This window comes from Pleurodeles waltl, chromosome 11, assembly GCF_031143425.1.
Source record: "Pleurodeles waltl isolate 20211129_DDA chromosome 11, aPleWal1.hap1.20221129, whole genome shotgun sequence".
NCBI lineage: Eukaryota > Metazoa > Chordata > Amphibia > Caudata > Salamandridae > Pleurodeles > Pleurodeles waltl.
In genome coordinates this window covers 711,793,978-711,818,594 of record NC_090450.1, presented here as the reverse complement: position 1 = coordinate 711,818,594, position 24,617 = coordinate 711,793,978, and the positions used below count along the sequence as shown (strand labels likewise).

The window sequence follows — 24,617 nt, the reverse complement described above, 5'->3', positions numbered from 1 at the left end:
TTCAAGCTGTGGGGATGCACTACCAGGTGTGAGACTGTGATTCATGGTGTGGAGCTGTATTCCAAGGACTGAGATTGTGCTCCATGGTGTCGGACTTTGCACAGAGAGTGACACAATTTCAAAATTTGGGTCAGGTTTAATGAAGTATTCCATGAGTAACTGCGGAGGCAACTTCAACACCTTTCCTGCTTGATATACAGGCTGTGCCCATAGATTCGTAAAATAACCAGAGAACTCAGGTCAGGCTTTAGAGCTGTTGGCGCCTGGTGCAAAAGTCTGTTTTGACGCCCCCGTGACCTCTTTCTCCATGTATTCCCTCACTACCACTCTCCAACAGTGTACCTTATCTCTCCATAGCCTCTCCCTGACATACATCTGATTTTTTATAGTGCTACTCATAGTTCACTCACACTCAGTTCTGTGATCTGCATGGTACACGTTCTTTGCAGCAGGCATATTAACCCTCTGCGCTGATTCATGATGAGCCAAAACTGCTATTAGACAAAATTCCATCCCTTACTAGTAGGAACATTAATCAGACATTTTTATGGTTGCATGAAAACGGTTATTTTTTAAACACAGTACCCCACACCAAAATCAGCGCCAGGTGCGACTGCACTGGTAGCAGCTCCCTAAAGCCGTCCCTGAGGGAACTGTCGAACGAGTGCAATTCTACCACAAAAAACAAATAAGGCCAAATCCACAGAAATACCCATAATTAGTCTCTGTACTTCCTCTTTCATGTTTTCAGGTATGCATTGACTGGTGCCAGCTGGCAGATTAGTGAATAACACACAGCAGATGTTTTACGGTCTGGTAAAACCTGCTCAACCAGCGATTGGGTGAACATAACTACATTTATTAAAGCGGGCGGCACCTTAGAGATGACAGCACCCCATTGCGGTAAACTGAGGTGCCTATATGTTAAGGTGTAATTAAAGATGAGTGAAGGGATGGTGCCGTTTTGTGATTTTTTACTTCTGCTTTACCTTTGTGTCAAGGTTGCATTTTAATGTGTAATTCAAGATGAGTGAAGGGAGGACGCTTATTTTGTGATTTTCACTTGTCTCACTTTGGGTCTAGGTCACATCTTAAGGTGCAATTCAAGCTGAGTGAAGGGGCGGTGCTTTTTTGTGATTTGTAGGTCGAGTATTGCAGCATGCAAGCGCTGCACTTCTCAACATGTTGTAATCTATTCTATGAGCTTTAACCACGCCCATCTCATGCTCATCTCTTTAATTCATTCCTGGGCTTGCCTTTCAAAAATCCCTTGATGTGCTTGGTAAATGCTTTAGTTTGTCGCGCCTTGAGGCTGTTTTGTTACCCCCTTGGAGACTGACTCTGTTAGATGGATTGTTGTACGATCAGCCATGTACCTTAGTGTGGTGCACTGTTTTTACTTTTGCCGTGCCGCTTCGCTCATGGCGGTATGTTGTTTCTTTATCTTCTTTGGTTTCGGGCATCTTGCTGTTTCTTTGCAATGTCTGCAGGGTCTTTTTTTTTTTTTGCAGTTTTATGTAACATGAACTCGACACGAAGGTATTGGAGTGCTTTATTTATTCTTTTTTTTTGCAGTTTTATATAACCAACTCGATAGAAAGGTATTACAGCGCTTTACATGAGCACTACAAAAGAACATATTATTCATTTTTGGCAGCAAGGGGAAATTAAGTGATTTACCCAGAATCACAGGATGTGGAGCCGGCGCCGAGACTCAAACCATGTTTCCCAACTCCAAATTCGCCAGCTCTGGCCCTTTGGCCACATCCTTTCTCCCAGAGTTTTTTGTCTGGTGCGTGTTGGGGCAGTCTGGAAATATTTTTTTTTATATAGCACTTGGTAATACAGTTCTGCCATTTCATAGCGCTGCAAAGCAGGAGCCATTCTTAACAAAATCACTATAATTCATTTGTAGTTAAGCTGCCTCTTCTGTTATTCTCTTTGTCTACAGTCAATGTTTTTAAAAGTTAGACTGGTATTGCCAATGTAGAGGAATAATTCCTTTCAAGGTGTAACACAGAAATATATGGCTGCCCCATTTTCTTTGCTCCTAACTCTTTTGTACCCTTCATTCACTGGGTTAAATGCCACAAAGGTGCCTCTTTGTAGTTTGGTTGGTGCTATAAAAGTTTAGGTAAACACACTAGAAAGGGTTTCATCTCTAAGGTATCACAGCCAGTCTGTAGGAATGAGGCAAAATCACTCCCAAGATGGCGACCTTGTTGTGTCCTCTCTCCTGTAGCACAGGCCTGGGAGGGTTGCTGTGGCACCTGGCATACATCCACTGCACTCCAAACCAAAATACATAGGTAAAAGACATTTACAACGCCAATACCTCTAACTCTTACAAATGCGAAACCTATTGTTTTGCAAATGCTTGTTCACTTCTGCTTTCACTTTGTGTCAAGGTTACATCTTAAGGCACAATTCAAGTGTTCGAACGTTCAAAAAAGTGACATTTTTATCCAGCAGGGGTAAACATCTCCTTTTGATGGACTGAGCAGGGAAAGGCTTTTGTCTCTATCAGGAGACAAATATCAAATATTTTAGTGCAATTCAAAAATAATTAAAAGAGTAATTACTTTATCTCTTCAAGGTCCGGTGCCCTAAATGAAGTGTACCTTAGCGAGAGAGACACCTAAGGCATGAAAGTAATACACTGCCCTTCCTGGCTATTTCATATTGAAAAGAGATGCTTCCAGAAAGTGTAAGCTTAAGACAACCTTTAGGGTGTAACTAGGATGCACAGAGTAAATTCAGCTCACATTCTGTTATAAATATATACGATCCTCTGCTTCCATACAATATAAGTATTTTACTGTTGGGGAATAGTATCTTGAGTTTGATCTGCAGAATATCATATTTCTTTTTGTTGATTAAGAAATGGTGTCTTTTAAAGCACAGATATCTATTTTGTATGAATGCGTTTATAAATGCCACATAATATGTTGCATACTTTGCCTGTAGTCACATAGTATGCCACATAATGTTTCTTATCTTGCCTCATAATTTGCCTTTCCTTTCCAAATAATGTATTCCATTCTGCTGCATAAATTGGTTCTATTTTGTCACATAATTTCAGGAGCCCAATTATATTCCATTATTTTTTATTTTGAATCTTTTGCATTCCTCGTATAGGGAGAACGTTTAGGCTAATTAGGCAATAATATGAATTAATTAGGCTGGTTATGTCATGCACCCACGGCCACTACAACAAACAGCTCATTAAATCAGTTATGATTCAAGTAATCGCTCTGGCTATGGAGCATTTTTTTTAATTGTGGTTGTGACTAGCCTAATTAGTTAACTCTGTTGCCTGACTGCCCTACATACTTCAGGGCAGATTTAAGAGCCCCTTGCGCCATATAGCGCCACATTAGCAAAACATTTTTATGCTAATGTGGTGATATAATGGCAAAAATGCTGCACCATATTTACAGAGTGGAGCAAAGCATGCATAAAGCCATTTTATAACCCTTTGTGCCACAATTTGCATGATCCATGCATAATGTATGCAAAGGGGGTGTTTCCCTGTTAGGGGGACTGCAAAACTGGCGCAGTGGAATCTATCTTAGAGATTTCACTGCGTAATTTTTTGCAGCTACTTTTAACGCCTGCTCAGAGCAGCTGTTAAAAAGGGGCACACCATTGGTAACAATGGGCCCCTATGTACTGTTGAGGGTTAGCTCCAAAATTGTGGCACTAACTCTGAACAGTTCATCAATAGCATAAAAAATGTTGACGCTATTGCCCCCTACCCTGCACCACGGTGCACTGTATTTTAAATACGGCGCACACATGGTGGAGGTAAGGGGCGCTAAAGGGTGCAAGAAAAGTGGCGCTGCACTGGGTGCAGCACCAATTTTCTTAAATCTGCCCTTTAGTCTTTATGAAAGTAGCATGCAGGAAATATATGATACTGCAATAATAAGGAACCTATCTGTTTTTCTGGATTGCACCTGGAGGAATAGTACCAGATGGGCATGAGGCCTACCCTCATCAGTGGAATTGTTTTATAATCCTACTCTCACATTCAACAGCTGCTTGGAGAGTGCAGTTGTAATAAACACAATAGTTAACAAGCTACAACATGAAATATCAGCAGATGTGGGCAGGGTGGTTCACATGGTCACCGTACTAAACTAACAAGGATCTCAGGCTAGCCTGTTTGATGTAAGTACTTGGCAAGTCCAGAGATCTTGTGCTGTTCTGCGTGAAGTCCAAGTAGTTTACCCAGTCCAGAGTTCTCAGGTTCTCTTTTGTCAGGTATGAGTAGCTCTCACGTCCAGATCTCAGCTGCCACATGTCAGGTGAGTACCTCTCCAGTCAAGTGATCTTAAAATGTCCCATGTCAAGCTTGTGTACATCCTCCAGCCAGAGTGCGACTGTCTAAAGTCAGGTGTGGGCAACTCACCAGTCTATTGATTTCAAAATGTCCCAAGCCAAGCTTTGTAATTCACCAGGCCGGGTAGCAACTGTCTATAGTTAGGTGTGCGCATCTCACTAGTCTAGTGATGTCAGGTACGAGTGTCTCGTATAGCCAGATTTGAGCTTCTTTATGCCAGGTGCGAGTAGTTCACCAGTCTGGTGATCACAAATCATCCCGTGTCAGGTTTGAATAGTTAATCTATCCAGATCTGAGGTGTTCATGCCAGGTGTGAATAGCTCACCAGTATAGTGATCTTAAAGCGTCCCATTTCAGGTATGAGTAGGTTACCCACTAAGATGTCCCCTATTTCCCAGTACCACTCGCATATCTCCTGCAGTACAAATACCACAGGTTGTCCTGACAGTAGCAGTGAGCAGTCTCTCACCTTTAGTTACCCCAATACCCAGTACTTGACTATTCAGGGGCCGGCAGGCAGCGGTGCCAGACATACATTTAAAAAGAACCACTTTTTATCATAGGTGTAGAACCGGATGCGACCTAATCGATACGAATAGAGAGAGGGGATTTACAGTCAACTGGTCACGTGGCTTGCTTCTCGAGCCTCTTAATCACGGTCTCAGAGTTCATCTGTCACGCGGCCTAAGGCTCCATCATAGAGGTCCTGCGCTTTATTTGTCACTGATACTTGCCTTTGTTCTCAACTCAATGACTCCATTGTTGAGCGCAGATGATCTCACGCTATGAGCGAGCTCTGGTCAGCAGGCAAGCTTCCACATCGTGTTCCGTTTCTTGCTGTTTTCGTGTTGCCTGCACTACTGTGAATGTCAATACGGATGCCCCATTGTAAACAATAAACTATTATTTTATTGCATTTTCTGTTTTCTAGTTAAAACTCAGCTCTTCCAGAGTGAGACGCTCTATCACGAGTGTGCCACAAGCACCCAGGTGTGATCATTGTCAGATACACAATATTGCCATTTGATCAGCCTTCAAATAAATCGAAATTAGGCCAAAGGGGCAGTGCTTAATTTGTAAATAAAAACGTGCCGGTGCCAAAAGTTCTCCTCTGAAACACGCGGCTGCTGCAATTAAATGAGCGAATACTTAGGCAGTGTAATCCTGAAGCCATGTAGGGCCTTCTCAATCCATTTACAACCATTTCCTACCCCTTTATCTCACTCTTGCAACTTTCTGCTTTCGCCCTATGTGACGCTTCTTCGTTTTCCTCTTCCTCCGTCTTTCCTATATGTATCATTTTGTTCGCACTCAATGCTCGAGGCAGAAAAATAAGTGCTAGCCCTAAAAAATAAGTGCCGATGCTCCGCCGCGGAAACTACAAGCACTGTTTAAGCACTGCAAAGGGGTAAAGCGCAAACGTGTGTACAATTTCCGCAGCAGTTCAGAATTTCTGTGGGAGATTCAGAAACGAAAAAAGTACGATTTATTCCTTTGCAAGCAGTCTCCCTTTTGCCAGAAATAATGTTACTTTGGTCCAACAAAGATTGAAGGGCGCGGCTTAAAGCTGTTCCCTAGACATAATAGTTCACTATCTAGCTCACGTTTGCACCGCAAAAACATTTCTATGGTTTCGATGTTTAATTGTTTTTCAAGAGTCTTTGTGTTTTTTTAACCTCAGGGGGATGAGCTTCCTGAACCTTGCATTAAAATCTCTTAAGGAAAGCAGGGCAAGAATGGATCAGAAATTTGATAAGGCGAAAGTGACAAATTAGAATTAGAAACTAAATTTACTGATCTTGAAGTTGTTTCGTGTCTATGCGTGAGAAGTTCACCCAGTCCAAAGTTGCATTCTAGGATGTGTAGTCCTGATTTTAAAACAGGATAAACAGAACTACAAATTTCAGAACACAAAGGGAAAACCTGCACTGGATGAGTTACTTTCAGAGATACCTGGAAACCGATATCTCGCCAGTTACCAGACAAGTATTAAAATAAACCAATGCCTTTAAATGGATGATTTGACAGTGACGTTTTCGATGATGCAGAAAACACCATGAAGCTAGGGTGAACACACTCCATGTACTATGGACATTATACTGTTCCTAGTCCGGAGTTAATCTAATTAGCTCAAGTAAAGCAAAACAAGACGACATCTCCCAGAATGCACCTTGTTGTTCTATGAAAGCCCTCGGGGGAGATAGTGGCTGTGATGCCCTGGAGTGAGGTTGCCACCCTGGATCCATTTAGTACAGGAAGAATATGCTTTGAATAAAGTGCCAGAACCGGACCATGACCTAAAGAAAATGGCTCTGGAATACTACATTACCCAGATGCCTTGATTTACTCGGGAGGTGGCCTGCTCTAGGCCTGGGCAAAATTGTAATTATGCTGGAATAATTGGAGTAATTTTGGTAATTTACTGTTGCATGAAATTACCAAAAGTAAAATTATTATGACCATTCGCATAATTATGAGTAATTTGGGACAAAAATTCTACCACAGTAACAATGAATTTAGCGGGTGCATAAAGCTGGTGGCTGCTACTGTTTGCGTTTTGCTGCATTTAGCATTATTTTCTTAGTGCAAAATGCATCCTTGTGTCCATTTTGGACATGAGTGTTAGGGGTGCAGAATTTAATAAAATATCTACTTGTCCATGGGACAGGCTGCTTCATACATCTACTTGTCTCTTTGGTGCCATGTAGTGCAGTGTCAAATTACGGCAGCAATCTCATATTAGAATTCTGAATATAGCCTCTCTCGTTATGCCAGGGCTCGTACTATAGTAGGGCTTGACTACTAGCAATTTCTTTATTTTGCCACCTTTGCGCATACTAGAGTGGGAGGTCCCGGTAAGCAATAGTTCCAAGGTTGTAATGACTGTTTTAGTCTGTGCAAACCTATTAACTTGCATGTTGTAAGGTTTTTCACCAGCTCTTCTTTCATCATTTCCCATTCTGAGAAAGTTTGGAAATTTACTCCTAGCAAGGGTCAGAACTAAGGACCACATGTACAAAGATCCGGTTTTGCAGGTCGCAAAACCGGATGTACAACAGTGTACTTTACACTGTTTGCGATTCCCAATGGGGTCCAAATGACCTACCTCATGAATATTCATGAGGTAGATCGCAATTTGCGACCCTATTGGGAATGGCCGCCCTCACAGGGATGGTGGTCTGCTGGAGACAGCAGACCACCATGTCTGTGACTGCTTTTAAATAAAGCAGTTTTTTAAAATGCAGCCTGTTTTCCTTAAAGGAAAACGAGATGCATTTCAAAATAAAAAATTAAGTTTTCTTTTCATTTTTTCAGAGCAGGCAGTGGTCCATGGGACCACTGCCTGCTCTGCAAAAATATTTTCGCTGCCATTCACAAAGGGGGAGGGGTCCCATGGGGACCCCTTCCTGTTTGCGAATGGGTTAGCACCAGTTTGAAACTGGTGCTATCTGCGATTGTATTGCGACCGCATAATCGGTCACAAAGCAATCATACATACCATTTGGATTCGGTATTAGGAAGGGACGCCCTTGACACGCCCCTTCCTAATACAGAATCGCAAAACCCAAACTGCAATTCGGTAACAAGTTACCGAATCGCAGTTTGGGCTTTGTACATCCCAAAAAGCATTTTTCAAGTTGCAAACGGGCCGACGTACATCTGGCCCTAAGACTTCTTCCAGGGTTGGAAAAAAGTGGTTAAAGGGAAAGTGAACTTGTAAATGCTCAACAGATATTCGCATGAGCAAATCTACAGTTGCATATTTGTTCTTGCTAAAATACAGTTCACAAATATTTTCAAGGACTATGGTTTTATGGTCTACTTCTATAAATTCTTGTGAATTCATGAAATACACAAATATGCACTAATGCAAAGGCATATACCATGGGTACACTTTTGTGACTTTCTTTTAGAATTGGGCCCCTATTTAGATCTGGCGTTAACCACAGCCTTTTGTTTTATTAAAATGATATCTCTCTCTATCCATCTATCAGCTGGCCTCATTGTGACTGATCCTACTTGCAGAACCTGCTCTGACTGAAACGTGAGAAGTTTCATGCTGTATAAATTAATGTTACATTACATTACAATTATCTCAATCTGCTCTTTCACAAGAAGCATACCAGCACATAAGTAGTTTTGTTCAGCGCCAGAGACTACTGAGGCAATGTGTGCTTATTGCGAGAAAAAAAGTACATTTTAGCTTTTTGCTAAAATTTGTTACAATGGTGAGGGCCCAGCAGCTCCCACAACAATAACGTTTTGCAAAAGCCATTTCAAAACAGACATTCATTGACAATATCATAAATACTGACCACCAATGTTGGACTTATTGGCTTTGCCAATTCTTGTTTATATTCATGTTTTCCATAATCTTGTTGAAACTGGTTACGCTGACTTTCCATTATGAATATGTTTTGCATGCTTAAACACATTTTACTAAACAATGCTTCAAAGAAACGGTACCTAAATGTCACAGCAGTTTAGCAAAACATTTTTATCCCTGGTTACATTTTTTTGTGAACATTTTATTTTGAAATTAAAAAATCATCAATCTTGCATTCGTGCTTCTCCAAAAATGTGCATTTAATCAGAGAGCATTCTGAGAGCATTATAGGTAGTCTGATTTTTTAAACTTTGCAAATGTGTGTACACTTTTTTTTAACATGAACAACTGTCAGTAGTGCAGTCCGAGCTTACAACATTTATTTATAATGTTAACACTAATAATAAAGGCTTTGCATTAATGAACCTTATATACAATTCTGAATACCCTTAATATTTGGATACATATTATCTTTACTGCAGGCAATTCCTTTCCCTGCTCTTTAATGTGGTACTGTAAATTGGCAGCCAAAGGGTTTGTGTTGCAGGTGGTTGGGCCTACTTGTCCCAAGGACAAAATAAACTTGCTGTTCTTGACCCCAAACAATATGTCCTGGGCGATGGACTATAGGGATTCTACACCCCTCGTGAGGGTACATTTTGTGCTAAGAAAATAGAGCTAAATTCTGGTTTATGCTCTTTATGTAATTCCGTGCAATCTTGCATAATTATGCTGTAACTTCATGTAAATATGCTACAGCAAACAATGGGGATTATACCCACCCCTAGTCTGCTTAGCTTAACTATTTACATGTCCGACTACATCAAAAGTGTCTGTAACAACTCAAATCTGTTTCTACTAGACATGCAGCAAATATTTGATTTTCAAGTTAACGATTATGTGGCCTCAGTTATTGATGGGTGAGCATTGTTGCACACCACAGATATCAGAGCATAATTGGCTAAAAAGTAGCAATATTAACTTTGACAGCAGGGTAGTGTCCTCATACATTGAAACAAAAAGCAGTACGTTGGCAACACATGTTCAATCAGTATATCGTAAGTAACTAAGGCCCATATTTATACTTTTTTTAGTGCAGCATTTGCCTCATTTTTGTTATGCAAAAGTAGCACAAACTACCAAAATACAATTGTATTTTGTAAGTTTGCGCCCATTTTGCGTCAAAAAAGGATGCAAATGCGGTGCTAAAATAGTATAAATATGGGCCTAAATTTGTAGAGAGATCTTTAAGATTGGTGAGCAGCGCTTAATTTGTGCAAGTGGGAGGCACCGGTACTCATTTTTGGGGCCAGGACTTACATTTCATCATCAGAGTTTGACCCAGAGCAAGCATGAGAAAGACAGGAAGGGGAGAAGGAAAGAGTACCAGAAAGATAGGAAAATAGTGACTAAGGGAGAAAGCAAGGATGGGAAAAGAACCTGCAAGAGTGAGCTAACAAAACAGGACTAGAGGGCGATGGAAGAAAGGTGCATGCGGATGAATCAAGACTAGACATCCTTGGTGTTTGGCAACCCACAGTGATTCGGCAGCAATGGGCACCTAAGATAAGCTATGGGCCCTTGAACATTCTTTTTGACAACCTAAGCACTAATGGTGAGGATTAGCACATTTCGAGCTCTGAACTACTGTTGCAATGCATCCCGGTTTAACAAACTAGTTCTTCATCGTTATGCATTCCTATGACAAATGCGGTTGAATTCTTTACTTGAAGCCACAAAATGTATTACATAAGAACATCCCTCCATGTTAGGATAGTAATCTCTGATTTACCTCACAGGAATGAAGGCCACTTTGTTGCCCGTGCCTGACCAGACACTGCAGGAGTGGATCAGTATCTCTCCACTGTCCATGCTCACTTGTTTATGCCACTGGTGTGCATCACTTCTAGGCGTTTAACAGGGGAAAACAACAAAAAGTGGGCTGAATGTTCAAGTTAATCTTAGCCCACAAAATTACTTGCCCAACATTCCAGTTCATCGTTTTTTGGCCACCATGCCACCTCAGACAGTATATGCAAATCAGCCTTGAACAGAAACAAAAAAGCAGCCCCAAGCAAGTTTTGGCCTGGCATTGCTTATGTTCCTTCCTGAAAGGGACCTAGGTTGCTAGTTTGGGCTGGACTATTTCTCCTTTCGAAGTAGAACCAAGACCAATTTGCATATGGCAGGTCTCGGTCTAGAGTGGCTTCGTCAGTGAAAAAACAATTGACTGGACTGTGGTCCAAGCGATCTTCAGCAGTTGAGATTAAATCAAACATTTCTTCCATCACTTTGTTGCTTGTCACCTATAATGGTCAGCAACTTCATTCCCCTGACTAGGGTTAAAAGTACATTTGAGGCAAGTGAAAGATTGTGTCTGTCAAATGATCTATGTGAAAAGTGCTTTTCTTCTCTTTTATTCAGTATTGTACAGTATTTTAAATAATATGACTTAAATACATAAGGCATATATATCATGTCAAAACAATTGTCAAGTACTTTTACAAGTGAGCTATAACAGAGAGCAAAACAGAATAAAACATTTCCCTGCATTAAGTGGCATTTTTCAAAAGTAACTCAAAACGCTATCAAATTTACTTACATGGCCTTTGCATCTAAACTTCTCACATTCCAAGTCTGCTTGTCTTCCAAACTCTAGCCGTGTATTTACTGAAAGCTTTCAAAAGGATTTCCGGTTTCTTATACCACTTTCTTGGCAGTATAAATGTCTCTCCACCTTGAGGCCTACAGTCCAACATCAACAAATATATTTTCCCGATCAGTCAGCAGCAGTTACCATTTCAGACGATAGTTGAATCTGAGCTTTGGGTCACAAAATGTAAATTGAGACTCCCAAAATGTCTCCAAGCTTGTGTTTTGACATAATAGATGCTGTATGTTAGCAGTCGTGGTTTGGCAACTCCAACATAGATTCCAACAGTTCTTAAACCACTAATAAACATTCGTAGAGACGTCCAATAAACACATATTTTTTTTGTATTCACTGATGGCGAGGTTGTAATCCCCAAAAAGATTTTTCAAATAGTAGAGCATCTCCTCTAGCAATGAAACTGAAACATGCAGGTACCTATTGGATACACAAAGAGAGTCTGCAGGTGAATTCACAGGTACTGCTATATTTTTAACGATTTCAAATATTTTGACGATTTGAAATTACTTCTCTGTAACTTTTCATAATTCTAGAGAATATTATAATTACAACTGGCAGTTTGAAAATAGGGGTTGGTGAATTCCTGTTTTTCTAATCCGCAGTTGTGACATTTCAGGCAATTCAGCCAGGTCCCATGTTTTCACATCCACCAGATTAAAGATGAAATGCAATAAGAATATCCTAAAGTATAAGACATCCTAGATCCGCACAGTGAGAAATGTACAGAACGAGAAATTATTGTGCTGTCCTGCTCTGTCCGAGGCTAGACGATGTAAATGCCATAAAGGTAACTGGGTTCATTATAGTGCACTGAAAGTGCTTCAAAGCAAATTCTCCAGACTGGCAGACTGGGAGCCTGTGCAGGCTCTCTCCAACCCATCAACCATGATGCTGGGCTGGTGAGAGCCCTGTGCGCATGTCTGTTTGGCCAGCCTGAACACACATACGCTCTGAGGGGAGTGCACAGTGCACTCCCCTCAGCTCATCACCTCCAATTGCCCGTCCCTTTCACACGGAAAGGATAATAAACAGAGTTTATTATCCTTTCCATGTAAAAGGATTAGCAGCGGTTGCTGTTGGTGGGGGGCTACGCTCCTCCTCCTAAACAGAGGAGTGGCGCCTGAAGGGAGGCTGTGCATGGCAGTGGCAGACTGCACAGAGACTTCCTGCTGGGGAAGGTGTTTTTCATAAGCACTGTCAGAGTTTCAGGCAATTTATTTGCCTTAATGCAAATACGTTGGGTTTTCTCTGTTTTTATTCTACCTGCGGAGCGTCAGCGCAGCATTGATTCTGTTTCGCAGGCAATATAAAAACAGGTTAAAATAGTATTAAACCCATCCATACTGGAAACATTTTCTTCATGTGGGTTCTCTTATAAAGCAGGGCTTTTGTTCCGTTTTAATTTGCTCAAGAGGAAATAGATTAATAGCATCCATCCTTTTTCAAAGTTATGAAGGAAACGTTTTTCAAGTTAATTTGCGAGAGAACAACACATCCACTTTCAGCAGCAACTAGCGAGAAAATATTGACACTCTGGGAAAATATTGGCAGGTTGTGGAGGAACTATGTAAGTGTGTAAATGTAGGAAACCTAAGAAGCTCCCTGTAGGACAGGCTTCTCCATGGAGTAACTTGTGGGCTACTGGTAGTTCCCCAGCTACCTGTGAGTAGCTATTTCTGCAGCCCAGCCTACTAAATTAGGAGCTTTTGCCTGGCTAGATAAATATATTCATACCAAAATAGTGTATTCCAGATGAAAATGTGTGTATTTGCAGAACTCATTGTTTGGTGAAAAATGGTTGAATTTCAAAATATTCTTGAAGCTAATATTTGAGTGATAAATCATGTGGCTTTGGGAAGCCTTATTATTAATGTTGTTACCTTGGTACCATAATTCATTGCAGCTATGGCTGTTATGTATTACATAATTCCAAAATGACAAAGCCTTTTTTTATTTACATTACTGCTGGCGATCCTGCCTGATGCAGTGTGGTGATCACTGCTGACAATCTTGTAGAAGGTGCCTACTAATGTATGGTCACTATTACAATTTTAATAATATTATTAGCTGTGAATAATTTTCATTGGACAGAAGCAGCTCTTGTTAGAGGCAGCTCCTCCGTAATGGCAGTGGAACGTCGCCCCACTGCTCAGCACCAGCAAATGAAAATAAAATAATAAAACAATTTTACTATCATTTTATTTTGTATTCCCTGACTGAGCCATGCAAGTGTAGAGAGGGGTAGGACCTGGCCATGGCAGGGAGGAGGACTGGTTGGCACTGTAAGTGCGCATGTCGGTTTGGCCAGCCGTCCTAAGACGGCCAAACCGACATGCGCATTTACATTTCTCCCACCCAGCTGTTTTGTACAGACGGGTGAAGAAAATGCACAGGCTCTCTGTTCCTGGGAGAACATTAAACCAGCCCGCTCAGGCCAATCCCAGCACTGCTCTTATGGTGAGTAATAGCATGAGAGTAACTTCTGGATTGGTTGGGGAATCTGGGAGCCTGTGCTGTGTGGCCGCCAGCAGCAAATGAGCACTGAGGGGGTCGGCAGCGGGACCGGAAGCAGCAGCAGCAGGTAAGAGTCTTTTTTAATTATTGTTTCCCCCTGCGCTGCCCCACCACTTTCTGTTGCCAGCAGCCACCACTGTTGGAGATCACTTGTGTAGGGCAATGATCAGGATCTATGGTAGACTTTGCTCACATACTACACACTCATAGTTATAGAAACATTTGCATGTACATGCAGTTCATTTAGTTTGTATTAATTTGTAAATAGATGTTTTTAACCCATTAAGTTGCTTTTGAGAGGTCAATCAACCCCTGCAGCTACCCAGGAGCTCCTGCAGACACATAATGAAACTCAGATAGGCAATAAATAGAGCCCTTGCAGGTACCCAGTGAACTCCCACTGGCACATGGTGAGGTCCGGCAGGTACCTACTGGCACCCTATTCAGCTCCTGTGGTGACCAAGCTTAGCTCTTACAAAGAGTCCTTCAAACTATTAATGGATGGTCTTCGGGGCGCAAGAATCACCTGAAAGCATCTCAGTGAGCTCCTGCTTCCCTCCTGCAGTTACACAAAGTAGCACATGCAGGTATATAATGAAACTCAGGCAGTACCTAAACAGAGCTCCTGAAGGTACTTACCGGCAACCTACTGGGGTACTGTGGTAAGCAAAAAGCGCTCCAGAGGGCCTTAATGGAGCTTCTGTGGAGACTCAGCTGTACTCTTGAAGAAGTAAAACAAAGCAAAGCAAAGTAAGGCTCTAGGGAGTGCTAATGCAGGGACCAAGCTAAGCTCCTGCTGCCACCCATTAAGCTCTTGCACTTGGATTGAGCACCAAAAGAACACCTGTAGACACACAGTGATGCAAAGTGAAAACATGTAAACAGGCTTGATGCAGGACCCAAGTTAAGTTCCCGCAGGAACCCCTCTGAGGCCTTGCAGGTACCTTCCGTCCTCTGTTTATGAAGGTCGGGTGGTGGCTTGTGTTATATTTTAATGAGGGAGTGGGTGGGGCCATAAGAGAAGGTTTAAGCTGCCTAGGTGGAGGTCACAGATTTGACTCAGAGCATCTCACAGGTAAAATATTCGTGTTTGTAGACAAATTGTGTGCAGGCAAATGCACCTGAACATACACGTTTTCTGTTTTTCCCTGCTTTTCATTTGCACAGATGTGTCTCCACTGAGAGCACAACAGCTGTGGATGGGAGTCACTTAAGGCCATATCTATGAAGGTTTGGCGCAGCAATTTCCAAGTAGTGAATTTGTAAAAGTCGCTATTAGGGAATTGCAAAATTAAATGTACATAGGACTGTATTCCTCTAATAGCGATTTCTACAGATTTGTAATCGCAATTTATGAAATTGTGATTTCTTAATAGGAAAATGTAAATTAGGAAAGTCATTTTACTTTAGGTTTGGGTTGCGAATTCAGCCACGCCTTCACCCCTGTCACTCACCCAACACCCTCCCATGGCACAGAGGAACACAGAAAGTTCCTTTCTGCCAGCACACCGCCTCTGCCTTTCTTTCAACCGTCACTGCCGTACCCCCACTCCAATTTACCACTGTGTCATAAATCAAAGTGGATTTGTCCTCAAAATAGGGACACCACATCTGGATTTGGACCTGGTAATGCTAGGCCCACGTATTATTTCCCATTGTGGGGGAAAATATTTGTAATAGACGGATTTATGTGTAAAGATACTGGCCAGGAAATGTTATTGACGCTGACATGGTATTCCTTCACATAGATCCACCCATTTCATACCTGGGGCCTAAGTGGCACATCATTTTTTCTAACACAGCCCTATTTCTACTCTCTACTTAGTTGGAAAGAGCCCTGCATGTACTGATCATCAACTTACATTAGATAGTGTGATGGAGGTCTTCTCCTTGGCCTACTGTTATAGCGCATGGAATTACGGATACAGGTGGATAAGTATGTGTAATGTTGAAAATAGGTGATCGTATTTGACAGCTTATGTTTTTTGGTGTGGTAAATCATAGTGCCATTGTAACCTGGGTAAAGCCTTTCTGGAACCATGCAAAAGATTTCTTGACAGACATGCAGTGGGGGATAAACTGTGTCACTATAATGTGGATAACTTAGGCAAAATATGGGGCATGCATTGTTTTACCACTTATTATGATAGGATTCACATTGGAGCCGTTGCCAGTCACCCCAATTCCAAGCTGTAGTTGATGAAAATTACCTATTGTGGCACCTCCTTCTCCAATTCCTCACATTGATTAATCCAATATTTGCGATCCACCCCGAGCACATACAATAGCTTGTTGATGATTAGCTTCTGCATGACCAAGCCACAATGCATGACTAGTCCAATGGTCCGATTTAATTGTTGGTGAACGAAGTAATCTCTGTTGGGCTGGAGGAGGATTTAACATCCACCAGATTGAGATTATTCTGCCCACCAAATTTGGAAATGACTGCCAAGCCAGCAGTCATTTCTAAAACATTGTCAGGAACCCCCATCACAGCATGACAGTGCAGAGCCCTGCACTAAACTGTTTTCTTTATCATTTTCAAACAGAAAATCTGAAATTGGAATTATGTATTTGAACATAATAACTACAATGCAATCTTCACTATGGGAGCTCTCTCCCATTGCAAGGGGAGAATTTAGCACTTTTCATTGCCCCTTAATGCCAGGGTTTTGCTGGTGGTGAGAAGAAGTGAAAACAGACCTTAACTCTGCCCATCAAAATTAGGTGGTCTCGGGTCTGTAAAGTAGCGCTCCAGCAAATTTGTGGAGGAAGCAGAACCTGCCTTCTTGTGCTTGTAATCAAGTATGGTGTCAGTTTCAAGGACTCAAGGCACATGCATTATCTCCTTAAAGAGGAGAAGAAGGATATACCATTAGGTCACATAAGACAAACAGTACTGGCCACTGTATGCATTGAGTCAGCAGTTCTCTTACCAAGTAATAAGCCATTGTCTAATTCACCCTGAGACGGTTGGTTATGTATTCCACTGGGGGGGGAACATGAAGGAGTCATGGGTGCTGCCTGGGAATCTGCATACAAGGTCAGTTACAATGCATGAGGCATCACACACTACCTGTACATTGTGCGAATGGGTTCTTTCATAAATCTGTATACAAATTCATTTGCACTGGGGCATATGGCAATATGTGTGGCATCAACACAGTAATTTACATTGGGAAACTGTGCTACCCTGTAAAAATTACTTTGGTCTGTTTCAGATATTGGGGCATATTCGCTAAACATATGTATTTGTTTACTTTGCTAACCGTGATGTCCAGAAACCTGTGACAAAACCTAGACAATGTACTTTGTGACACTCCGCCTGCCACTGCTATGGCTCCCTAGTGACTGCCTGAAGCCAAAAGGTGTAGACAACACTATATCTGCACATGTGGTAGGACTGCATTTCTTCTGACTGTTGGGGTCTGTAGCTGAGGTTGGGACTCAGCAGTTAATTACAAAATTACCTCACTACTGAGTCTGTACTTCTCATATATCTCCTCCTCAGGTTTTTCAAAAAGAGTGACCATCACCCTAAATATCCTCTCATGTCTCCGCCTCCTTATCTGCCTACCAGCCAAAATCTGCATCCTCCTCGCCCAGATGCATTTTGGGTGATTTCTTTTAGTTTGCACCTGGTTACCCGCCAGATCCACTTTGATGGTAATTGCATTTTGCAAATGGCCAATTTGCGACTATTCGCAATTAGGAAATCCTTTGTAAATAGTGTTGGCGATTCACTATTTGTCAAACCCTATTTTAGATTTTCTATTTAGCGAGTTCCGAAATGCAATTTTTACTGATAGAAATCACATTTTGCACCACCACAAATTACTTTTGTCCCCAAAATGGCATTTTGCATTTTCCTAACGGCTTGAAATTGAGATTTACATCATTAATAAATGCAAAATGCCTTAGTACTTATGGCCCCTGGTTTTCTTTCTCTATATACCTCACTTCTTACAACACCACTTTCGCAACATTTTTAAAACACACCCATTTATTCTGTAACTTCCTCTTCTTGCATTGCCAATCCTTCTTTTATCAGAGGTTTTCCCAGGACTGAGCAGTAGTGCACTACACAAATGTTGAATTAATTAATGAATTTTGTCCTTATCTTCTTTTTCTCAGGCGGGCCAGAGGCTGCAGGGCCTCCAGCATGAGGCTTCGGAGATCAAAGGGATCCTGTCAGACAATATCAACAAGGTGATCGAGCGAGAAGGAAAGCTTGCCGACCTGGACGAGCGGGGTCAGGAGCTGGCTGACATGGTAAGTTCTACAAAGCACTACAGAAGGTGGGTAGGGGCCTCATTGTTAACTCTTAATTTGGCCCGGTGGTTAGACGTGGGTACAAGGACTTGTTTGTTATGATCAGACTTTAACCTGGAACAAGAGAGAGAAGGGCACAGTACATGGAGAAACAAGGGGTAAGAGAAAGAGAGGAAAACAGTGATATAGGAAGAAACTGAGAATAATAAATTAACTTGCAAGAGCAGGATAAGGTAAGAGGAAGTATAGTGTGGTGGAAGAAACAGGAAATGCTGTGTGATGGAAGAACGAGGAAGTGTAGGAGGATGGAAGAAAGGCGCGTGAGTTGCAATCAAGACTAGACAGCCTTGGTAATCAGCAACCCAGGTATTCAACAGCACTGCTGGCAGGCTCCTAAAAAATTGGGGCCCCTAATATTATTTTTTATGTGTGTATATTTTTATATATTACAGCCAGAGTCCTTCTCTTTTGCCCTCCGGTCTTAGTTAAAGCTCGGCCCAAATCCCATTTGTCTCTAGTCAGAGCCCTTGCTGTGTCAAATCTAATTTCATTTACCTTCGCTGTCCAGCCAAGCTGCCTTTCTATGCCCATCTTTGTACCTTCCTTCTTGTTCATTTCAAACTGGACTGTAGGCAGATCCAAATTTCTGCACCTTTTTTGCTTTTTACATCACATTGGTTTCACTGCTCTCTCCATCTTTGTTCATTCCATTCTCCCTCATTTCATCCTTACCTACCCCCAGTGCAGCTTCAGTCCCTAATGGATTGTTTTTGAAGTGCAAATTGATAAAACAGTGCTATTCCATTAGGAATTATACTGCTGTTCCCACCACTACTGTACACATCCCAATATACTTTAATAATGTCATCCATGTTGTGTACAATACAGGGAGTGCAGAATTATTAGGCAAGTTGTATTTTTGAGGATTAATTTTATTATTGAACAACAACCATGTTCTCAATGAACCCAAAAAACTCATTAATATCAAAGCTGAATATTTTTGGAAGTAGTTTTTAGTTTGTTTTTAGTTTTAGCTATGTTAGGGGGATATCTGTGTGTGCAGGTGACTATCACTGTGCATAATTATTAGGCAACTTAACAAAAAAAAATATATACCTATTTCAATTATTTATTATTACCAGTGAAACCAATATAACATCTCAACATTCACAAATATACATTTCTGACATTCAAAAACAAAACAAAAACAAATCAGTGACCAATATAGCCATCTTTCTTTGCAAGGACACTCAAAAGCCTGCCATCCATGGATTCTGTCAGTGTTTTGATCTGTTCACCATCAACATTGCGTGCAGCAGCAACCACAGCCTCCCAGACACTGTTCAGAGAGGTGTACTGTTTTCCCTCCTTGTAAATCTCACATTTGATGATGGACCACAGGTTCTCAATGGGGTTCAGATCAGGTGAACAAGGAGGCCATGTCATTAGATTTCCTTCTTTTATACCCTTTCTTGCCAGCCACGCTGTGGAGTACTTGGACGCGTGTGATGGAGCATTGTCCTGCATGAGAATCATGTTTTTCTTGAAGGATGCAGACTTCTTCCTGTACCACTGCTTGAAGAAGGTGTCTTCCAGGAACTGGCAGTAGGACTGGGAGTTGAGCTTGACTCCATCCTCAACCCGAAAAGGCCCCACAAGCTCATCTTTGATGATACCAGCACAAACCAGTACTCCACCTCCACCTTGCTGGCGTCTGAGTCGGACTGGAGCTCTCTGCCCTTTACCAATCCAGCCACGGGCCCATCCATCTGGCCCATCAAGACTCACTCTCATTTCATCAGTCCATAAAACCTTAGAAAAATCAGTCTTGAGATATTTCTTGGCCCAGTCTTGACGTTTCAGCTTGTGTGTCTTGTTCAGTGGTGGTCGTCTTTCAGCCTTTCTTACCTTGGCGATGTCTCTGAGTATTGCACACCTTGTGCTTTTGGGCACTCCAGTGATGTTGCAGCTCTGAAATATGGCCAAACTGGTGGCAAGTGGCATCGTGGCAGCGGCACGCTTGACTTTTCTCAGTTCATGGCAGTTATTTTGCGCCTTGGTTTTTCCACACGCTTCTTGCGACCCTGTTGACTATTTTGAATGAAACGCTTGATTGTTCGATGATCACGCTTCAGAAGCTTTGCAATTTTAAGAGTGCTGCATTCCTCTGCAAGATATCTCACTATTTTTTACTTTTCTGAGCCTGTCAAGTCCTTCTTTTGACCCATTTTGCCAAAGGAAAGGAAGTTGCCTAATAATTATGCACACCTGATATAGGGTGTTGATGTCATTAGACCACACCCCTTCTCATTACAGAGATGCACATCACCTGATATGCTTAATTGGTAGTAGGCTTTCGAGCCTATACAGCTTGGAGTAAGACAACATGCATAAAGAGGATGATGTGGTCAAAATACTCATTTGCCTAATAATTCTGCACTCCCTGTATTTCTGACTGCAATGTTTCAGCTGTTTATAAACAAATAAATACATAAATCAATTCCAGATTTTCAGACTTGCCAATGACTGGATCTGTCTTTTTCAGACCTACGTTGGGAACCAACCTTTTAGCACCCTCATGTCCACTTCACCTGCTAACAGCACATAGTACGATAATCAGTCCAGGCGAAATGCTGCATGACAGCTCATCTATTTAAAAACATCAAAACAAGAAACGACCTATATACAGATTATTCCACCATGCATTTCCCATCTCTACTTCTACTTACACCCTGATTAAACAAAGTCTTCGACCAAACAGTTTATAAGAACATCTGGTGCAGGGCACGAGTGAGCGCTTTAACAATTATTGCACCCTCAGTCTCCAACACCGAATATCAACAAGCCTTTCAGCATTGCTTTGCAACTTGCTTGTTGCTGCAGTCAATCCACAGAACCTCTTCTACTGTGAATTGGACAAAGTATCAACAATATTGCTGCTACCTTTTGGTAGATCTCACACATTATGCACAGCATTGTGAGTCTATGGGCAGTGCCAGTACCTTGTCATCTGTTGCTGCCTGCCTGAACCTGAGCAACACCACCTCCTTCTGCTTAAACACTTTAAAGTTACCGTTCTATTGGTGAACTATTGCACCCAATTTGCCAAAGCCACCCCCATGAGATTTAAAAAATGTGATGCTCCAATACCTCTCCCACCACATCCGAACACAAGTTTCTCTTAAGGAGCACTTGTAACTTATCTGTGCATTCCACTCTGTGGAGTCCCCTTGAAACCACGTGGTCACCTTAGTGAACTACACTGAGCAGTGGTAGCTCACTCATAATGGGAGTTGTGGCTTCACCCTTGTTACCTTCTATCCCTTTTTTCCTATACTAACAATAACTAATATTAACTATTAGTGCAGTAAAAAATATTGAACAGATCAGCCTTATTCTGAGGCAGAAGGTGACCACTGTGGGATGGGTGGCATACATGCATGAGGAAGGTAGTTTTAAACTTGCACCTCCTGCCCAGTTCTTAGATAATACGTATGGTGAACACGCTGTCGGGTATCAGCCACTCGCAAATACCACTACCAAGCATATCGAAATAAATATACAAACTTAGAGGTGCATCCAAATTAAATCAGGCCAAAAAAACAATAATTCAAAAAGATTTTCTTATATTTTCTTTATTCTTCTTTTCCAAATATTTCTTGACACCACACAAATGACTACAATCACAGCCTCAGCCAACGCGTTTCATTCAAACATCGAACTTTATCAGGGCATTTTGTGGCATATATACAAGCCATTACGCCGCATTAGTGTAATTTCTTTATGCTAAGGCGGCGCTAACCAGTCCCCCACCCTGCACCCTATTTACAAAGTGGCGTAATGCAAGCATTGCTCCACTTTGTAACCCTTTATGCCACATTATACCTGCACCAGGTATAATGTATGCATGGGGGGGGAGTTCCCCCACAGGAAGGCCCTAAAAAAATAATGGTGCAGTAAAATTTAGAAGACTTCACTGCGCCACCCTAGCTTCATTTTCTAACGCCTCCTCAGGGCAGGCGTTGAAGTGACACTAGTGCATTAGCCTATGAGGCTTCATGTGCTTTGCTAGACTAGTGCCAAAAGTTTTAGCACTAGTTCAGCAAAGCGCCACAATAGCATAAAAAATGTTGGCGCTATTGTCCTAACACGCGCCATGGTGAGCTGTATTGTAAATGCAGCACTACCATGGTGTTGTTAAGGGTGCGCAGGGTGACACAAGAAAACTGGCGCATCAGAGCTTATGTGCCAGTTCCTTGTAAATATGCCCCTAAATGTTTCAAGCAATCCAATCCTATACACCATATAATACAACAGATGTCGCAAGGATTCTGACAAAGCCAAGTTTCCTGGTCACAATAAATTAAGTTGTAATTTCTCATATCCAAATTCCATAACCCACTTATCCTGGAAAACATTCTAAGATGACACCAGGACCCGTGTCAACAGCCAGCACCTCGCATGTCCTGCCACTCCTCAGTGCTTCTCCACTTGTGACATGTTGCACCGTCAGTGACGCTTTAGGTTTCAGTCCAGCAGTGTTCAGGGCTACACGTCAATCGCACTGTCACTCCACCCTTTCCCAGCTTGTCGCAGAAATAGGAAAGGTTGGGGTGAAAAAGGCAAGAAGCTGAAAAATGAGGCATATGCTATGCATAGTCATGTACCCAGTGATGTCGGGTCTGGTCTGGAGCACTATGCAGGCTCTAGTTCTTAGCTTCCTGGTTGAGGAGGCAATATCTGCTGAGGAGCCGGACGCAGTGAATGAGCATGTGAGAGTGAGACAGTGTGTGAGCATGTGAGTGAGCATGTGAGAAAGGCAGTAAGCAGGGGCGTAACTTGGTCAATAAGACTGGAGGGTGTGAGTTTCAGATTTTCCGACACTCAGGCTGGCATATAATGTTTAAATACATTATAGACAATCAGGGTGCATGGGAGGGGCCTAAGGGGCAGTAGAAAGAGAGAGGAATGTGGATTGGTAGGGGTATTACATGAGGGAAAACGCAATTTTTTTTAAAATTACCAGTATTTTTGATGACTTTAATAACTGAGTGTGTGTGCGTTTCTGTTTAAATATAAAAATGTATGTCAAATTGTGGGTGAAATCTGGCAGACGTCTCGCCATACTCAACTGAAAGCATCTGTACCCAGCTATTTATCAAAAAGTTCATTTATTGGGGAGCTGTAGCACCTCCCCCCGCCCTGAAGCTACATCCCTTCCAGTAAGTGAGGATTTGCGTGAGAGTGTGAACAGTGAGTGAAACAACGAGCGGGGCATGGAGAACACTTGAGTCACACAGCCACATTGAGTGAGACCGTATGTGAAACTTCGTGAGACAACGAGCAAATAAGAGGCAGTGAATGGGACATTTTTCAAAAGATTGCTAGGTGGCATCAAGACAAGATCCTATACCACCCCTAAGCCTGTCTTCCTTGCCCCTCCCACCTTTCGGGTTGTCCATGGGGGAAGCCAATCACACAGCAGCTTTGACTTAGGGAAGTCCCCTTCCTGACGGCGAGAGGCAGGTCATGGTGGAGTCAGAAATACATCCACCTTCCAAGGCCCCCCTCAGCTCTCCAGAGAAGTGGGAACGGGGGATGCTGGAGAGCAGTCTGGCGGTTGTTCACCTCCCACGCTTCCTTCGGCCCTCTGAAGGCCTGAGTGGAGGAGTTCGGGATTACACGCGAAACACTGTCCGCACATCATCTGCTCCCGATCCCATGTTTTTTTACTGCTTCACTGCCCTTCAGTCATAGGAGTGAATAACCAGGTTTCAGTTCCGGTTGAGTGCAAAAGCCGCTAACAAACAATGCAGGATGTGCCTCCCATCGCTTTATTTCTATAATTGTTTGCAGCAATACAACATGTACATTTTATTCAGTTAAATAACTATCCAAACACAGTTCACTTTTGAGGGATTAATATATATGTGCTACTGTTTGTTATTTCTAAATACTAGAAATGTAACTAACGCACACAAGTAGTTGAATATCCTATGGGTGCTTTATTAATGGCTGGTTTCCTATTTACTGAACAACACTGTTTCGAACATATGCTTAATTAAATGTTTGAGTCTAGCAGAGAAAAAACTACGTTTTGAACATACATTAAATTACATTTTTGACTCAAGTAAATTAAAAAAAGCAGGGTCGGGATTTACTGTGATTGCATCACCCTTGTGGCTCAGCCCCGACAGAAAATCCTTTTTGGCATTTACTAAGCCAAACAAAGCCACCTTGTGTGGTTTAGTAAATACAACGTAAAGCAAGGCAGCGCATAGCGGTGTCCTGTGTAGCTTTGCATAGGGTACGCATTACATGGGTTGAGCATTAGCATTCTCATGCATCCACCTATGTATTGTGAAGCAAACCCAGATTTACAAAAGCTTGTAAACCTGGGTTTGCCCCAAAATGGTGCACCTACCAGACAGATGGGTAAGAAGGAGAAATATCATTATTTCTCCTTGTTACTTCACTTTTAGGGTCGA

General features: G+C 42.0%; 1 protein-coding gene across 1 annotated transcript in view; it reads left to right on the top strand.

The window, feature by feature from the left end:
• VAMP5 (vesicle associated membrane protein 5) overlaps positions 1-24,617 on the top strand; it is a 42,377-nt gene that overhangs the window by 8,081 nt on the left and 9,679 nt on the right. Inside the window, exon 2 of the mRNA XM_069214366.1 lies at positions 17,992-18,129. Coding sequence (XP_069070467.1) covers positions 17,992-18,129 — 138 coding nt within the window. The remainder of the gene's footprint in view (positions 1-17,991; positions 18,130-24,617) is intronic.